Source organism: Diachasma alloeum, unplaced genomic scaffold (assembly GCF_001412515.2).
Source record: "Diachasma alloeum isolate Michigan unplaced genomic scaffold, Dall2.0 Dall_scaffold_00203, whole genome shotgun sequence".
In the NCBI taxonomy this organism is placed as follows: Eukaryota; Metazoa; Arthropoda; class Insecta; order Hymenoptera; family Braconidae; genus Diachasma; species Diachasma alloeum.
Window position 1 is genome coordinate 956,615 of NW_021680368.1, and position 14,485 is coordinate 971,099.

General features: G+C 37.5%; 1 protein-coding gene across 1 annotated transcript; it reads right to left on the minus strand.

Moving 5' to 3' along the window:
- Positions 1–6,583: 6,583 nt before the first annotated feature.
- LOC107035955 (ecdysteroid-regulated 16 kDa protein) lies at positions 6,584–12,020 on the minus strand. Its single transcript, XM_015253623.1, has 3 exons — positions 11,933–12,020; positions 8,709–9,013; positions 6,584–6,667 (listed from the first exon to the last, which is right to left on the minus strand). The coding sequence occupies exons 1-3, from the start codon at positions 12,018–12,020 to the stop codon at positions 6,584–6,586; spliced, it is 477 nt and encodes a 158-aa protein (XP_015109109.1).
- Between the last annotated feature and the right edge of the window lie 2,465 nt (positions 12,021–14,485).

Genomic DNA, 14,485 nt, shown 5'->3' on the forward strand with positions numbered 1-14,485 from the left:
TAGAAATGCAATAGAAGTTTCTAGCGAATTCGCTAGGATTTTCTATTAAATTTTTTTATACGTGGAGTTAAACTGAAATTTGAATCATCTCATATTTTCATTGAACAAAATATTTTTAATGAAACGATTTTTGTGTTATTAATGAGACGTTAAAAATCGATTGAATCAGTTGTATCGAGATGATTCAAAAATGATATTCTTGAGTGATTCACAAAAAGTATTTCTGTTTTTTTTTCTTTGAAGAATGAAGACACGTGAAATGGACTTGTTTCGATTTTTCTGTATATTTATTTGGGGCAATGGGGATTTTTTTTGCGAGATTTTTTCCGGGGAGGAAGATTCCTAGAAACTTTTAAGATTATTCTGGGGAATGATCCAATTCGCAAACAGACCGTTTGTTAAACGAGCCTTTACTGCAAAAGGTGCACGAATAAATCGGTCCTGATCTCAAGGTTCAAATGAGAGAGAAGAACGAAAATAAGAAGAATCAAATTATCATGAGGGTTGAACGCAAGAGACCCGAATTTTCTGATTAACCCTTTGCTTCGGCTCACGATAACCCACTTTTCGCAGTTTTGTAGCGCTGTACGTACGCCAGCGTGCTTCTCTTATGGTTGACTAATACTTGGGCGGCCCCCACTCCTCCCACACCCAGACGATTTGAGACTTACGCGAAGAAATGCGTTAAAGTTTAGAATCGTTCGAGCCTTACGATAAACCTTCTTATCTCAACCCTGAGGGGGCAGAGATAAAATTTATTCAAATCAACAGAATGATTAACAAGAAATACAAAAATAGAGCGTACAAATAACATAGCGTAAGGAATTTATGGGTCTTCTCACTCTCGAATCATGTGATTGCAGCCCTCGGCTTCGCCTTCGGCTACAACCTTCATACTCGTTAGAAAATTTGTTTTCGACCGAATGACGAACATAATTTTTCCTCGGCTTCGCCTCCGGCTACAACCTTCACACTCGTTAGAAAATTTGTTTTCGACCGAATGACGAACATAATTTTTCGTTACAATGATCGTAAATGGCGTTTGACGGACACGAAGTCAGCCCGAGTCGAAATTTTACCGGGTGTCCCAACGTAGTTTCAAGGTCCACTGGTGGGTTTAGGACGTTGAAAATACGTTGTCCAGTGTACAGGCTCAAATACACCGATTCAACCTACTTTCGACGTAAATACCCTCTCTTTTTTCCATTTTTTCCAGATTGTACGTTGAAATTAGGTTGAAACTAAACGTATCCCCAACGTTCCTCCACCGTACATTTTTTCTTTCCTTCCTCCCCCTTCCCTCTTCGCACTGCCAGTTCCATTCTAACATCGATTAATTGATTAAATCTTGCATAAATTAATCGGTGGAAGAATGGCAAAAATGTAAATATTATTAACTCGGTTAAACAAAAATGGGAAAAAAAGAACAAAACGGATCGCTCCATTGGTTCCCGACATATCCCTGCTTGTAGTTCTGCCGTGTTCCCTTTCGGTCACCCATCCTTTTTCTGGTTTTACTCGCTACTGCTCAAGCTCAGTGATCGCAGGATATCCCGGTATGCTTCTGAGCTGTACAGTTGCTTATGGCGAGTTGTATTTTTTCGGGTTTATGTAAGCAAATAATCAAAAGAAAAATAGGAAAAAAAAGAAAGAAAGTAGGCAATAGAGTAATACAGGAAAGTAAGAGGGAAGGAGCAGGGGGAGGAGATGAGAGGGAATTAGAGTCCATATAGGTCTAAGGCGTCTAAGGGTCGGACCCTTCATATAAAAGTCAGTGAGTGTAAAGATCCGATAAGTGTAAGAGTTAGTTGAGTCTGAAGGATCACGCGAATCTAAGGGTCAGTAGAGCCTACGGGTCAAAAGAGTACGCAGGGTCAGGCGAATGTAAGGGTCCGTTCAGTAAGGGTCAGATAAGTAAAAGACTCAGTTGAAGGATCAGTTGTGTTCAAGTGTCAGTTGAGTTTAAGGGTCAATTGAGTTTAAGGGTCAAATGAATCTAACGGTTCGATAAGTATAAGGATCAGATGAGTATGAGGGCTAGATGGTTTTTTTTTATCAATAAGCGTAAAACCTACAGCATAGGGCCAGATGGATACAAGAGTCAGCCGAGTCCGAAGAATCACAGGAATGTGAGGGTCAGAATGGTACGAAGGGTCAGGCGAATATAAGGGTTAGTTGAGTAGAAGTATGAGTAGAAGTCTCAGTTGAGTTTAAAGGTTAGAGGCGTCTCAGTGATAGTTGTGTTGAAGGGTCAGATGGGTCTAAGGATTAGTTGAATCCGAACGATCATGCGAATTTGAGGGTCTGTTGAATAAGGGTCAGATACGCAAAAGCTTCAGTTCAGTTTAAAGGTCAATGGTGTCCAAATGTCAGTTGAGTTTAAGGGTCAGATGGGTCCAAGGTTTATTTGAGTCCGAAGGATTAGGCGAATCTAAGAGTCAGTTGAGTCCAAGAGTCAAACAACTACAAAGGGTCAGGCGGATTTAAGGGTCAGTTGCGTGCTAAGGATTACGCGAATCTACGAGTCACTTGAGCCTAAGGGTCAAAAGAGTACGAAGAGCCAGGCGAATCTAAAGGTCAGATGAGTAAAAGGCTGAGTTGAGTTTAAGGGTCAGTTCAATTTTAAAGTCAGATGACCTTTGGCTCACCTAGGCATTACCTTGTTGGACAAAATGCTGTTAAATTGAGATTATCAGGAGACTGCAATTTCTTGAATGCCGCCAACCTTTTAGGTGAATCTCGAAGAAAGGTGATGAGCATTTTGATGCTCCCAAGGCAGTTCCTTATGTCTGGTACTTGTTCCATTCCATCCTGAACGACTAAACTGACCGTATGGGGTATGCAATGCACGTGGAGAGCACGCGATTCAACTTCTTGAATACGTGTCTGAAGACCTGTCAATCTCCCGCTCACATTGGTAGCCCCATCACTGCCCACGCATGTCCGAAAACTTCAAATTATATCGAATTAATACATCCTTTACAAGATTGAACAACGTTTCAGATTTTGCATCCTCCGTTAAATAGAATCCTGTGGAAATCTCTTCGATAGACAAGTCTGAATGTACCACTCTCAAGCAAACTGAAATTTGCTCCAATCTAGAGATGTCAGAAGTTTCGTCTATCATCAGAGCATAGTACTTTGCATTCCTAATTATTTGCAAGTTTTTCCTCAAAACGTTATGAGCCATTATCGATAGAATCTCATCGACAATATCATGGCTGAGCCATTTACCCTCTTATCGGTTTAACCAACGGTTCAACTCAGGTACATGCTCAGCTAGCAATTGTAAAATTTGTAAGAGGTTTGACTGTTCATCGTTGTTTTGACCACGAAGAGGTAGACCTCATCTGGCTAATAGAAGAGTAGTCCTGAAAATCTTAGACAATGCAGTACGAGCGTCAATCATTTCCTTTTCCTTGACCGTGGAAATTTGTTTAACAATATTCTGATTCCTAATATTGGTTATAGCATTCACTGCTTCGATGTGCAAAGAACTGGATTCATGATTACGAAAACGACCTACTGCATTGCTCCAGCAACTACAGCAGATGTTTTTGGCGGGACAAACGTAATCAGGTAGACATCTATATACGCACAGTAGTTGTTCGGAATCGCTCGGAAACTCAGGTGAGACGGTGAAACTATACCGACGTGCACAAGCGCTGATTGAGTGAGGCAGAGACAGCAGAGACAGAGACACACACGCGTGCACACACTCGATTCAGAAGACTCAATCGGTAAGAGCGATTGATCTTTCTTACCATGAAAAATTCAATTTTGTTCATTATACCCAATTTTTTCGTTTCTCGGCTCATCAATTAATATAAGTGAAATCAAATTTATTTCTTCTATTTTTTCTGAGGTGTGGAATTCCACACCTGGAAAAAATTGAGGTGTGCAGTGCTCAACACGTTCCACTATGGCGCCGCCGCCCCTGGAATTAACAACCAGTTATTCAATTTGAACAACTACTTGTTGAAATTCGACAATTGATGGTTGAAATCTGATAACATAGTCAAAATTTTGGTGAAAATTGAATGACGATTAAGGTCAACGGGAGAGATGAAAAAAACTATCCTAAAGTTCAAAGAGTTGTAAGAGCCGAACGAGCGGTGTCAGCAGAAGAGTTGAAAGTACTTCTGCTTCTTCTTCTTTTTCATCTTCTTCTTCTTATTCTTTCGCTTCTTCTTCTTCTTCTTCTTCTTCTTCTTCTGCTTCTAATCCCGGTGGCTTTCCCCCTTAACTTTGGTAGGGGCACCCAGGTATAAAAATCTCTTGGATGTGCAACTATGAACCCAACAGCTAGGCTGCTTTGCAATGTTAGTCATTTTTGTCATTTTGCTGGAGTGCAGTTGTTGTGTCTCAGTCCTGCATACCAAATCTATTCATCTAACTATACATGTCAGCGTGTTGCGGCAGTACAGTGAAGGATCTACGTCAGATTCGTTTGTAGATGTAGCCTTCAGGCTATAGTATTCCTAGACACTGATATTTACATAAGCATTGCTATCCACATAAACGTCGATGAACGAGGTTGTAGCAAGATAACATTAGATGCTCATTGTGAGTAACGTAACTTGGGAAGATTTTTCAGTAAAAATCTTTTTTTTCCAGTATAAATTTTCGGTACTAATACCCTAAAAGCTTCAAAATTATCGGCTATTTCCCAATAACTTCGTTGCGAACAAATGAGGGTGTCAAGTTTTGCAAATTAAAAATGCTTTTTCTGCAAAACTCTGCACGATGGTTTGTATGCAGGGGAGCTTGACGGAAATACCCGATTAATTTTGAATCTCGAGGGGTATTTGTCGGATTATTTTTCCCAATCGGATTTTGGCAAGCAGAGTGGGGAAGATTGGAACAAATTATGTTAATAGAATAACCCGATTTGCATAGACTATAAAATATAAGATTCTATCTGAAATGAGCCGAAAAAATGAGGAGCTACTGCGAAATATTCAGGTAAAAAAAATGAAGAACTACTCCGAAATATTATATTCTAAAGCTAGGAGAAAATATCAGAAATAAAACTGTCAGGTAGCCTCAAATACTGCGCTCTGATTAGTCGAAATCCGATTGGGAAGTATAGTCAATATAAAATATGTTATCGAGAGAAATCAATAGAATTGGATTTTTCAATTCTACTTATTGCATTCACATATTTTACACAGAAATTCCTTGCTTCAAATTTCTGAAATTTTCTTTGATTTTTTCAATGGAAGGAACAAAATGAAGTGAAAAAAAATTGAAAATTGAAAACAGAAAAACAATGATCAGAATTTTTAATAATTCAATAGAATTTCAATAATTTCTGGTTAATAAAGAAACTGTGATAATTTGTTTGAATACTATTAGATATTTCGATTAGTGTTTCAAATAAAATTTTTGTTCAATCTGGAATTATGGCAAAGGAGTCTTTGCAGAAATTTAGTTATATGCAAAACTGTTGATTGTTGTCATAGAATTATATCCAGTTTAAAGCACAAGATGAAACTTATTAACTAAATGAATACAAAATTCCGATTGTTACCGGTACACTTTATTTTATCATGAATCACATCAGTAATAGGTGATTTTTGACGAAGATGTTGAGAGGCCTTTTTTAACATAAATTTAATACTTGGAAATAACAATAAATGAGAGGGTGTGTTTTTATCATTTGAAAAATAATGGATGCTAATGATAGTTTACGACAAGTTGCAGGAATGTAGATACGTGTGACTCATGCGACTGTTTGTGGCTATAAAAATTACTTCGATAGCTCGGGTATGTATGACTGTTGAATGTTCAAACTTATTGGCTTGAACAACATTTTTCAATGTTTTTTTTTGTATTTTTCAAATAAATCCATCAACCATTCGAAGTGTGTCCTTCGGCGAAGATCGTATCATGTCGGGGAGCCGAGTGGTTCCAACCAGCGTTAGGGTTGACAGTAAACTGAGAAAAAAAATTATTTTTGCTAAATATCCATTTACTTGAGAGAAGAATTTAATTTTTCACAGTCGTATTTTTACAATCGAGTCATACCCAGGCGAGCCTGATTAGGTTTCAATTATAATAATCATATTGCTCTAGAGGAAGACTATGCTGCACATGACCTTGGATAAACTCCAATAATTATTCATTGTTTCCAAATCTCTAATTTTCTAGAGGGAAGAATATCGACTAATTTTTCAATGTCGATAAGTATTGAAGGAGTTCACTTAAGGTCATAACTAACATGATCATCTTCTAGAGCAATATAATCGACATAATCGAAACCTAATGAGGATTGCCTGGAAATAACTTAACTGGAGAAATACGGTATTGAAACAATAAATACTTCTCTCAAGTAAATGGCTATTTGGCAAAAATAATTTTTTTTCGCAGTATATATTTCCTCCTTCGATCAGGCTGGAGAATAATGCTTAAGACCTCCTTCCTTACCTTAGCGTCATTGACGAGATTTGAAAGGAAATTTTAATATTTATTTATGATTGACAAGTACACGAGAAATTGTATTGTTTGTTGTTAACAATCATGTATTGTTAACTACATCCACACACAAAAGTGAATAAATATAGCAGATATAACCATATTTTTAATGAATTATTTTTGACTCGACTTGGAAACAAGTGATTGGTGTGCCGTTTTCGACCAGCGCCCATTCAGCAGTACCCGACACCTGTAATTAAAATTAGCGTAATTAATAAGTATATCTGTGGCAGATTGATACCATGTCCCGTGCTATGTAGAGAGAGATTGAATTGACCATGGATCCCCTATTTGGCAAAATCGGGCTAGGGCAAAACGAACCACTGACAGAAAATTGATAATTTTTTTATTTTTTTGATAGCTTTTGCTTCCAGATGGAAGCAGAAACAAAAATTCAAACCCATTTGTGGTTTGAGGTGATTAGCAAATCTTATCAAATTGTGGTTCAACGACACTTCTTGTCTATAAAACCGCTGTGATGATTATGATTCTGGAACTCACTTTTAATTCAACACATTCAGTGTTCCTGATTTAAAGGAAAGAAAAAAAATAAAGCCCAAAGCAAGGCGGAGTCCGCATGCCTCCGAATTTTTTAATTTGTACATTGTTGATTATTTAATTGTTTCCCTCGTATAGAGGGTCGGAAAGTCGAAAGATAGCATATAGCATCCTGCTTTCCATATAATTTGTACCTTAAAATCATCTAAGGTTTGACCGAAAATAGCCCGGGGATAATACAGAATATGAATATACCGGTCGGCATAACATCTCTCATTGTGGAAAAAAAAAAATAACCAATTTTCTGTCGGTGGTCAGTTTCGCCCTAGGGATCGGCTTTGCCCTGTGGTCCATTTTGCCCTACCCTCCCCTAACATCATTAAACTCTAAAAGCAGGGAGTGATTGAAAATCATTTGACGGTCAATGGTAGCCCAACCCCAAAGGCCCATCGATTAAATTCGAATATACATAATCAATCGATTTTTTATATTTTCTTTTTGAGACTGTTCGCACCAAGCACGTCCTCGTCGTGAGTTCGGAGTCACGCCAAGAGTTGGTGAGGATTGAATTCTTCTCCAACCCCTGTTGGTCCCTTTATGAACTTAGTCACCTCACTGAGAGGAGCCTTGATATCTTCATCATGAGGGTGCACTTGCATAATTTTATTTTCAACTTTATTGTCGTAAAAAGGTACAAAGGAGTTGAGGAAGAAACACCTTATATCAATTAGAAATTATAAAAAACTGATAGATATAATAACAAAGGACCACAAGAATAGTGGACGCAAGACCCCATGACTTATACGTTTTGCATCAAAATAGTACCTTTGAAGATATTGGAATTCTAAGGTTATACCAATCATCACCAAACCATTTTGCAAATGGCGTTGAATACTAAATGTGAAATAACTGAATTTCTCCCGCTAACTATATCCACCTCCCCACTTTCCTCACACTCATACTTCTCGTGAACTCCGTGCCGCAGTGGTTTAAGGAAAGGAATTATTAACCATCTTCCGTGAAAGTCGGAATGAATCACTCTCAGAGGAATGAAGTGAGGACTGTTAATCCTTACAAAAAGCGCCCACACTGATTGGAAGGATGAGTTATTGTTAACGAATGGATTTGGTTGAAGACGAGGGTTTATTTTCTCACCAAATGTTCATTCGTTAATAGTTAATAAATGCACATTTGAGTAGCCTTGTTTGACTCTTTGTAAGTTCACTTGAAAAGTGAACAAAGCAAGGTCTTATTCGTTAACTACTAACGAATATTCATTTGGTCCTATTCAACTCTACCATTCGTTAATAGTTAACGAATCTCGTTTGGAATGAATGAATCAGTCTATCAGTGCAAAGAGGTGGAAATGTCTTGCATGAAGGAATGTTAATAAAAATTAGGTTAAAATTATTCTGAAGGGCTCAATCGTACAGATTTAATATTCCGTTCGTTATATTGTGACCAAATTCTTCCTCTTCCTTAAGGACAAATTTCAGTAGAACCTTTTTGCAACTTGGAAAATTAAAAAAAAATCTTCCTCAATCCTCTAAGGTGAGAGACATAGTAGGCTCCCCGAGTGGGAACGCCGGCATTCTGCTTTGCCTGTCGTAGACTGGGAATACTGAAATTCACCTTAGAGAGTTGATATCATTCTCTAAAAGCCTTCTTCACCGGAACAATCTCAAATTAAATAACACGATAAAAATAGGTGTTGAGATAACGATTATTTTTACCTCAGGATAACGTTTCAGAACACGAAATTCTCTTTTATAATAGTACTCGGTTCCTGCTTTCAGTGGACATCCAGTAACATTTCCTTCAGCATCGTAAATATACTCGCATGCGTCACGACCGTTAACTTTGGAGAATGGAATACGCAAAAAAAATGATATTGCATAGGCAGAAGTGCTGAGTGATTCAATATCTTTGTCTGGTACAAACTTCTCCTCAATGGTTACCACAGTATTACGTTTCAGTTCGCATGGTGGCTCGTCACAGTTAGTTATATTGATAGACTTTATAGGGTCAAGACTCCCACCTGCAAAGTAGAAAAGAAATGAACAACAATTATATTTTTCAATTAATCCTGAATGTCGTTGAAGTTAGTCAGAAGTAGTAATGGCAGATTATTAATCACGCATCGTACTAATCACGTCGTTAATTTTCTCTTCTAAGAATCAGCAATCTTGCTACTCATAATTCCAGTTTACGATACACTCTACTCTATTATTGATGTTGGGGTATGATTTCTGCATGTATTACGTTCCTTTACGAAGATTTGTGAAAGATAATTCTGAGAAAGAGGTTCAGCAGGAGTAACGTCATGCGTTGTCAGCTGAAAGCGGGCTATACTGGTATTGATGAACGGCTTTGAAAATACGTGTGACCAGAGTCGCGGGTCGTACTTTCGCCTCCTGCTAGGTGAATTGAGGATCGCTGGTATAAGTTCTATGGTTGCTATGGGAAGCTGGTGGAGGCATTCTTTCCCACAATAAGTCCAGGAAGGGGCCAAAATAATAAGAAAATTAGGAAATCGTAAATCATTCCGCAGGAGAGGAAACTGATAAGGAAGACGGAATCCGCATGAGATAGATTACAAATTTCGTCTCACATGGGGTAGGAAAAAAGAAAGAGAACGCATGCGGAGTGAGAGGATGTTTCTGAGGATCAACAGGCCTGGGGGAGAGTGTAGGGTAAATTATCGAAGTGACAAATGCAGGAGACGCCCCTGTACCTGTACGAGAGATAGGTGGAGGTATTGAAAAATCCAACTTCATCTGGATACGCTGATCTCGGATTATTTGAAGTAGACTGCTCATAGCAACGGAGCAGTCGGGAAAGAAAACTATCTCCGGTATTTTTCGACTCAGTATCTTCCAAACTGCTGAAATCGATATACACCTTGATATTGAACTACGGTTGAATATGGCTCAAGGATGGTTACCTTTCCTAGTAGATGATATCACGCTTCTGGAAGATGTACAGAAAAAATCGACAAAGATTCTCGAAAGAATTAAGAGGTTGAGTTACCAAGAGCGGAGGCAGCAGCTTCAACTTCCATCTCTGTAGGAGGAGAGGAGGAAATTCGATCTGGTGGAAACATACAACGCCTTGAACTCCTTGTATTGTAGGGAGAAGATTGAGGGGCTTCTTCTATGAAACGAGTACTCCAAATACTGCGGGAATTTGTGGATCCGTAGACTAATTTTTGTGTAGTGGATCCATGGAACGACTTTTGCATAGGGACCAGGGGCGTCACTTCGTACCTCTTGGAGTTATCAGTAATTGGAATGCGTTTCCGACAGAGCTCTCGAGTGAGTGGTCGCTGGAGGTTCCCAATAGAGCCCCCGAGGAAATATAGCATGGCTGACAGGAAGATTTCCGCACTGTCTCCCTACTGTTCATCATTTATTTCCCTCTTTGCTTTGTTTTTGATTCCGAATGGAAGTTTTGTAATTGTTCAAATTTAAGTTTCCAATTTTTTGTGTTAGGATAAGTATTTACTTACATAATTGATAACGATTATCAAAACAAGAAAAATTGAATCATCTAAACAATGATTCTATTTCTCACTAATGAAGTTTTTACTTTTACGAAGAAAGCATTTGTTCATATTTATAGAACTGTTCATTTGATATGAATAAAAATGCAACTGGAACTTGAATTTAGGCGTTACTGGACGCTTTATTGGGAGCTCTCTGAATAAATCGATTATTTCATTCAAGAATGTAATTTCTCTTTTCGTTGGTACCTACAAAGAGAAAGTCCTCGTTTTTCAACTGATGATATTTCTGTGTCTAACATTGATCTACTGTTATTCCATTCCTTGATTGCGTTTAATTGTTTAGAATAATTTTATTATGTGTTATAGGACATGTTGCGTAGCATAAGGAGCTCTACTATTTACCATAGTGATTATTGCTGTGTCCATAGTACCTATTACCATTGAGTAGCTTACTATGCCCCAGAGTAATCATTACGATGTTCCATGGTAGCCATTACTATGCCCATAGTAATACTCACAAAATTTGGGTAACGTTTACTATGTGCAGATTTCGATATAGTAATCTTTACTATTTTATTTTCTCCGTGTGGATTTTTGTTTAATTTATAGTAAATAGTCTACAGGACTATTAGACAGTCGGCCGATTTTTCCAATGAAATTGAAGGCATAAAGTCACATTTTAGTCGCAAGAGTCGACGGTTCTGTCATATTCTTCGATGGACCTTCTAGTGTCACTATTCTATTAATCATGGCATTAAAAGTGTGATGCACATTCTCTATTACCTTTTTATCTTTTCCAATGCTTATCGCCTATAAATTCCATTCTGTGTTCAGTTTATTATCAAGAGATTCTTACAAATGTATTTCTGCACGCTTATATGATTATAATCGTGATAATAATAATGATCAGAACAGTGATAATAATTCGGCAATTATATCTAAATAGTTGATTGGCGAATGAAAATTTAAAAAATTTTCATTCGCCACACAACGCTTTAACAAAAAGTTCAAAAATGTCAATCTCTGAACATCTACCAGTAAACATCAGGATTGTAATCCCGAGAACGAGACTGACATATAATTGTAAATCAAACGAACTTACCTGTAAATGAAGTTCGATTGTAATTATATGAAGTCTCGTTCGAAGGGATTACAACCCACCCTAAGATGAATATCTTCTCTACCCACCCGAGGCGATATTTTTTCCCTTTTTTTCTTATTTTCTTTGGCTCTAAAAATTATGAAAACGACAGATCTGTGGGGGCGCCACCAGACCCTCATGGCGCATTTTTTCAAATTGCTCTCTAAACTTGTGACTCAACCTGCATAAACAGCGGTACTACCAGTAAATATCAGGATTGTAATCCCTTCGAATGAGACTTCATATAATTACAATCGAACTTCACTTACAGGTAAATTCGTTTGATTTACAATAATGTAAGTTAAACTCACCCTTTGTGCATGGACTAACAGTCGTACAGTTCCCCAACATCGCAAAACACAAGACAATTATCGATACAAGCGTTGTTTTTCCAAACATCCTAGTATAAGCTGACTCAGCTTCTGAAGACTAAGACCGTAGGTTGATTATCTTCAAAATTTATGAACAGACTTGTACTTTTCCAATCACTTAGAACTTCGTCGGGCGAAGAATGAAAAATAGAACACAGCTTTTATAGGGAGTCTTAACCCATTACGGTATCTCACGGTACCCCACCTTTCATCATTTTGTAGGAGTATGCATGCACCGCCGTGCTTCTATAAAAATGCACTAATACTACGAACCCCCACTCCCTCACAATGATACTTCTTGTGATCTCAAGGGTCAAACGGAGCAGAAGAAAGACGGTGGGAAGGATCAAATAATCGAGAGGGTTACAAAGAAGAGAAACGAATTTTCCGTTTAAGGAACTTCCGCAGTGTATCACATATTTCACGGACTGTCAGAAAATTTTGTTAAATTGAAGGTGAGAAATAAAATCCGTTTGCTAAAAAAGCTTTGAATTTTATCCGTATTCCTGTTCTTAATTTCATATGCACTTGTATTCTTTTTTTTGCATCAGAGTGGAAGCATTGAAATCGTTCAAATTTACGTTTCCAATTTTTGTTTTCGCGTAACTCAATTTCTTTTTTTGACAGTTTTCTCTGAGGAATCTGTTGCATTTCATAATTTTTTTCTGAATATACACTGCAATGAGTGCTATCTATTGGTGCGAATTAGGATTCAATATCTCGAAGAGTATCAAAGATAATGCAATTTTTCCAAAAAATGATTTTTCAATGATCAAACAGTCCTACAACAGATTGGTGAACGATGGTTAATCATTAGAAAATCAAAGTCAATGACCTGTAAATTTAACCGAACTACGATGGTACAATTTGTTGTTGAGTTACAGCAAAATCTTGGTGAGATTTTTCTACAAAATCGCTTCGTTAATGACTACTGAAAGAATAATCAACAAAATCAAATGAATTGCGACTCAAAGAATTAGTTTCAAAACATTGTTAGTAAAGTTACACATTAGCGTAATGAGCTTCTTTATATCAGGCCTCCATTAAATCCCTATGGGATCAATAAACTCATTATTAAAGAAACCATTATTTACATCCTAAAAAACTGATGCAAATGCTTTTTTAATTGGGTGGAAATATAGTGTTAATCGCATTATTCGTTGGTGCGTCACACCATATTAATAATTAATTAGATTTTTTTCCGACGATAGGTTTGTGAATGATGTGAATGATTAGTGAAGAAATGAACATCGAAATCAATTCAATTATTGCTTAAAACTTCGTTGGATTGCGTTCTTAATATAGCTGGAAGACGGTGAGAGTATAGTATAGGATCGTGGGTTATGGAGTTTTGTTCTCTGATGGAAGCATTATTTCCGTCAAAATTTGAACGTGGTGGTACTTGTTGTCAACTTTTTTGGAAAATTTTTTGAAGACTCTGTTATATCGAGAAAGATAATCTAATAGAATCTGATTTTAAACTGTTCGGAAGGATATTCGTAATTAGCCACAATAGTTATGTTGGTAATCAGAGAATACGAATCATCCACTTATGAGAAGTATCTAAATTTGTATGTGGAATATAATGAATGATATCCCACAACTAATTGTCATCCGTTAAATAATTACGATATTATCTCTTAGAGTGGGTTTGAATGGAATTTTTGTTTCAAATTTCCTTGCCCACAAGAGGTTTTTTTACATTTTATTTGAATCCTAAATAACAATTATTTCACTCTCAATCACTCGCGCTCGGCCGCCAGCCTTCATGCATCGTACGGTTAAAATGGCGCGCTGTTGCTACGTTGACGCATACTGCTATGCGGGCTTTTCAAATGTGGCAGTGAATTTAGCAACACTGTCGCTTGTGCGGTCGACAGGGACTCACTCACACCGGGCGGCACGCCGCCACTTTTCTGTCTGTTCGACGTCAATGCTTAATATAATTTATATAATTTCCCGAGAAAAACAGACGACGTCAATGCTTAATAAAAGGATTGAACTAGGAACTCTATTTTTTCAGAATTCTTAAGCGTCGCGAAAACACGCTAAAATATTTGTAAAAAACCAAAACGGGCGGGGCCGCGCTCATTGAGCAAGTAGTCGAGGGTTCACTCTGTCGTTATCGAGAAGTTTTAGTTTTAATTATAACACATTTTTTGCTAACAATTGAATTCCTAACAAGAAAAGGTCGCCTGACATGTTCTGTCGATACCATTGATTCCCGAGGTGATCCCATGTTTAACGAAAACGTAAACTAACTAAAGTTTCAAAATTTTTGGCTGAAGTTTTGAGTGTAGGCTTGGGGAGTTTCATCAAGTGAGAATTCATCTCGAACTGCCATACATTAAGGATAAATAAACTGCCATAAATTAAGGATAGAATAACACAACGGGGGACCATATCGAAACCTCACTAACAGACAAGCGTAAGTTCTGAGTTCGGTATGGGGATAAGCTTGTCTGTTATGAGGGTGTCGATATAATGTTTTGA

What these genes read in the sequence shown, in the direction of transcription:
- LOC107035955 (XM_015253623.1), bottom strand. Translation starts at nt 12,020, where the DNA reads ATGTTTGGAAAAACAACGCTTGTATCGATAATTGTCTTGTGTTTTGCG. An exon ending in TGTTAGTCCATGCACAAAGG is followed by an intron (nt 9,014 to 11,932) that starts GTGAGTTTAACT and finishes TCTACTTTGCAG; the next exon opens with GTGGGAGTCTTGACCCTATA. An exon ending in TTCTGAAACGTTATCCTGAG is followed by an intron (nt 6,668 to 8,708) that starts GTAAAAATAATC and finishes TTTTAATTACAG; the next exon opens with GTGTCGGGTACTGCTGAATG.